The sequence below is a fragment of the Berghia stephanieae genome, chromosome 14 (genome assembly GCF_034508935.2).
Source record: "Berghia stephanieae isolate SIO BIC M18660-M18661 chromosome 14, UCSD_Bste_1.3, whole genome shotgun sequence".
NCBI lineage: Eukaryota > Metazoa > Mollusca > Gastropoda > Nudibranchia > Aeolidiidae > Berghia > Berghia stephanieae.
Genome location: NC_088373.1, coordinates 11,343,123 through 11,348,122, shown reverse-complemented (window position 1 = coordinate 11,348,122; position 5,000 = coordinate 11,343,123). Strand labels below are relative to the sequence as shown.

General features: G+C 35.1%; 1 protein-coding gene across 1 annotated transcript in view; it reads left to right on the top strand.

Moving 5' to 3' along the window:
* The window catches only part of LOC144959763 (uncharacterized), a 12,381-nt gene that overhangs the window by 6,358 nt on the left and 1,023 nt on the right, over positions 1-5,000 (top strand). The window contains exon 4 of the mRNA XM_078892492.1: positions 2,630-2,891. Coding sequence (XP_078748618.1) covers positions 2,630-2,891 — 262 coding nt within the window. The remainder of the gene's footprint in view (positions 1-2,629; positions 2,892-5,000) is intronic.

Genomic DNA, 5,000 nt, shown 5'->3' with positions numbered 1-5,000 from the left:
ATTCTAAGCTGCTAGAAGCTGTGGACTGTAAAAAGTAATGTGTATGAATAAAAAGCAGTCAAATGAATACTATGGGAATAATCAGATTCCAGTCAAAATGAATACTAATTGAATTCTAAGCTGCAAGAAGCTGTGGACTGTAAAAAGTAATGTGCATGAATAAAAAGCAGTCAAATGAATACTATGGAAATAATCAGATTCCAGTCAAAATGAATACTAATTGAATTCTAAGCTGCAAGAAGCTAGGGACTGTAAAAAGTAAAGTGCATGAATATATTCCAGTCAAAGTGAAAACTCAATGAATTCCTCCGCGAGGACGAGAGACGCATGCGCACAACCAACATGACGTTCTCTCTCTAATAACTTTTCCGCCTGTGACGTCATAGACTATGGGTGACGTCCAATCAAGGGACGCTACTCTTCCGCTAATCTCATTCCCTATACATGTTTTAGTTTTTAGAGTATGTTACCACCCATCTCATTTGATTCGTGTCATTACATGTAGTATCATCGTTGTGTCCACCTTGACCATCGTGTATTCCAAGTTTTATCACGGACCATGTCCATCGTAGATAGATAATTCTCTCCTTACCGATCATTTCCAGTATTTTCTCCAAATGCCAGGCTTAACCAACAGAAAAATTGGGGTTTTTTTTAAAACTCTCACAATCTCTCTACAAAACAACGTTATGTTCTTATTAATTAAAGTAACATCATTGTGATGAACAAAATAAATCTGAATAAGAAAAAGATGTATATGTAACCCTTCGCCTCAAACCGATATTAAGTCGGGATAGTTAAGATGTTGAAAATTAAATTTATAGCCAGAAATATCAGACTTGTGTTGAGTTTGTATGTTTTATTTAGGAGAGTAGATACCATATTTTAGGGTGCTAATGCCAACAATTTATATTTTTGACCAGTTTAACATTTAATTCGGCTTCTAAGCATCTGGTTCGTTCCGACATAATACCGTTTTGAGACGATGGGTCACATATTGTGTGGTAACAAATGTGGCGATTTTGCTGTAGGTGGTAAGGTTAACAATCGAGATCAGCCAAGGCCAACTATGATATAGCTATGAAGATGGCCTTGGATCAACTCCTATCAATTCGAACCCTCGATCAAGACAACAGTGCAGTGGCGGTCTTGGTAAGGAGGCCATAAAACAGAGTGCGGCAAAACTGGTCAAAAGCCTTCTCAACATCGATGAAGGCGATGTAAAGTGGTGGGTTGTTCAAATTCAAGCCCATTTATCTTTCTATTTATTCATTTATCTGTTCACTTGCATATTTGTGACCCTTTGCCTCAAAACGGTATTAAGTCGGGATGGTTAAGATGTTGAAAATTGAATTTATAGCCAGAAATATCAGACTTGTTTTGAGTTTGTATGATTTATTGAGGAGAATGGATACCATATTTTAGGGTGCTAATGCCAACAATTTATATTTTTGACCAGTTTAACATTTAATTTGGCTTTTAAGTATATGGTTTGTTCCGACATAATACCGTTTTGAGACGATGGGTCACATTTATATATGTGACGCCCGTTTCCAACCGGTATTGTGTCGGGATGAATCAGATTCTATAATATTATAGTGAGTTTTACCAGTCAGTTAACTGCCGGATTCTGGAAAGACGGGTATTTAAAATTTTGGCCAGTAAACTTATCCTTCAAATATCGGTCGATTTAAATGACCCCCCATATTGAAAAAAAAAAAAACCAAAAAAAAATCTCAAACCTGTTAATTTAAGTAAGTACTCACAAGGTTCCAAGTTTGAGAGTTCTTTTGTTTTGCTTTTTTTTTTTTTTTTTGTCAAGATGAATAATAAAAAAATAAATTAAATAAAATTCCCTTTATTCATCCCCAAGGGGAAATTTGTCTTTAGGGTCTATTCCAAGGGAAGACTGGAATAACCCAGGCGTCAGCCGTAGAGCAGCGCCGCAAAGTGAGCTAAGGCGATGTGACTTGCTCAAGGCCACACAACGCAGCGGCGGGTGATTGAACTCGGTACCTGTCGGGTAGGAAGCAAAGACCGTACCACTGAGCCACGCTGCCCCTGTCATTTAAATCAATCACTATTAGAAGGACGAGTTTTCTGGTCATAAAAAAATACGTGTCTTTCCAGAGTACGGATATTAATTATTAGTTAAAATTACAAATGATTAAAAAAATAAACGAACTTTGTGTCTTTTGCAATGGGAGAAATTGTATCTTTTCTCAACCAACATTGATGGACACTAACCCTAAGTTTCATGTCTGTGACAAAACAAAATCGATTTCCAGTGAGTAGTTCATCCGACCTAATACCGCTTTGATGCGGTGGCTCACATATTTATATTTTGTTCATATATGTATTTATCCTAATTTATTTATCTATTTTTGTATGCATCTTTTCATTGTCTTTTAATTTACTCATATATTATTTGTTTGTCTATCTATTCTTTTTGATTAACTTATTTATTCATATATTTATCATTTATTGATCTATCTATTCATATTTTTATTTATCTTTTTGTTTTGTTTTGTTTTTTAAACAATTCGTTTATTCATATATTTATTTATATAATTTATTTATCTAATCACTCATGTATTTATTTATCTATCTATTTATTCATTTATTTCAGGTCGGAGATAGGGAGCATTGGATATTTGATTTTCCATCGGACTCGGCCCTAGAGAAATACAGAATCCTTATCAGGAATGCTGAGACAAGACCCAGTGGATTTCTTCAAAAGCAGACAGTTGATCTGGCCAGGTCTATGGGGATTACAATCAAGTCAGTCACGAAAGATTGCCAGCTTGCAGGGAACTATGTCTGTGACGTCACAGTCGTAAAGGACCATAAAATTATAGTAAAGGAACTAAGGGAGACTATAAGATGCCTAGGTAAAATATAGATAGAATGAAGTTGACGTCACTCGGGTCTTTGTTATTGTTTATTGCCATCCACATTTATGAGTAATTCTCACTTAACTGTATTATTATCCAGACTATAGACGTTCATGGTTACACAGAGTTTTGTTTGTTGGTCCGTTTTATTTCCGGCTGGCAACGTTGTGAGCAGCAACATTTATATTATAGTTGGGACGATGTTACGCCTATATTCTTCACACGGGTAATCAGGAGACCTGACGTTCGATCCCAAATTGAGGCAATGTAATGTGGTATTTAAGGTGGAGGTGAAAATGTTTTTAAGAAGAAAAAAAACGAGATAATTCTCCAAATCCCTCGAGCGTTTTACATAGGTGGTCAGCTTCTGCACTCACAGAATCGCCCTATTACATAATTAAGATTAAATTTAATAGAGGTCTGCAAATCCTGTGTTTTCCCCGTTACATATTACATGAAACATTAACCCCCTCCTTACTAACTATAGGAAAATCGTCACATTCGTTACGATACAACCAACATTTTTATTTTTCAAATTTCTCTTGTAGCTACATCACAAAATTTAAAGAAAATGAACAGTGTGTTATGGAGCATGTTTTGCTTAAGAAATTATGTATCTCAAGAACTTACTGCTATTGTGTTTGAGTGATAAATTTTTTTATTTTTTTTTTTGGTGTCAGTCGGGTGTGAAGTTTTAGGGAAAATTCTGAAAATGGCTGGTAAGGAGAGTTAAACAGCAATGATTGATGGCTCGTGTAGCTAGCTGCCTAAGGGTATAACCTTCACAATGAAATAAGTAATGAACAAAACAAAAAACAAAAAAAAAGACAATTTCCAGTCCCACTTATATTTGACAATAAAAGTAAGTCTGATTCAATCTGTTTTATAATATTAATATACGTATTTACATATTTTTATTGCTTAAGTTTACATCATTGGGCACTTAACAAAACCACGGTATTTGCTTATTTATTTCGCGAAGCTTATCTTTGTGGAAGCCCAGGTGCTTAGCCGGTCTGGTCGTCTCTCAGGTCTTGGTCTTGAATGTTGGGTGCCGGTTTGATGCAATGGTGTGAGATTCGGCTCCTCCTGGTCCATACTACGAAGGGATTGAAATCCCTTTTTTTAAATATTACACCACTTAACAGAATAAAAGAGAACGTCCTTTCCTGGGAGGTATTTTTGTGGAAGAGAATGATTCGTTGTTGCAAGGTGCGTTTTATATAATGTTCAAGCAACCTGGGTTCCATTCCCATGTGTCTTTACGACGTTGATGAGAGGGTGGTGATGGGCGTGTCTTCCAGATGTCTAACACCTAGACCATTTTTATTCTCCACAGCATGCTTTTTTTCAGTTTTTTTTTTTTTGTTTTTTTTTTTTTTTTTTTTTTTTTTTTTTTTTTTTTTTTTTTTTTTTTTTTTTTTTTTTTGTTTTTTTTTTTTTTGGGGGGGGGGGGGGGGGGAAGAGAGTTAAGAGGAGTGATTCATATTCTTGTAATTTTTTTTCTGCTTTGTTTGGAATTTTTTTTTTAATACACTCCTTTTCTGATTTTTATCTTAAACCAAGCCTGCTTCCTAATTTGTCACTTTGATGTGGTATAACACTCGCCATTGTATCGATTCGGTCCTGGTTCGATTCCTCACTGACGTTCTCTTAAGTGGAAAATACGTATCTGGCGATGTCTCTGTTGAAAAAGAAAAACAATTATAAAACCGCCTAACAGGCGTCATGTCTCGTCCTACATGACAAGTGTTGCTGTTGGTTTTGAGCCACTTGTAATGGAGCTTTGCGCACGTTTTTAGTTATAGCACTATATAAGTGCTCAAGTTTTAGATGAAGAAAACTGAGTTTAAAAAAAAAAAAAGATGAGAATTTAGAAAATTAACTTTTTTTTCGAAGTTGAAAGAACAAAACCTACCATTCTGAGTGAAAAGGCATTTTATTTTCACTCAAATTTTATAAGTCAAGTTTTAAATGGAATTTATGGACATGGTTCACCCCAACATGATAGCTTTTTGATACGATTAAGTCATATATAAACAGCTACAAACAAAAGAAAAGAACAAAAAAAAATACTTCTCACGGATCGTTTTCACTGTTTGTTTT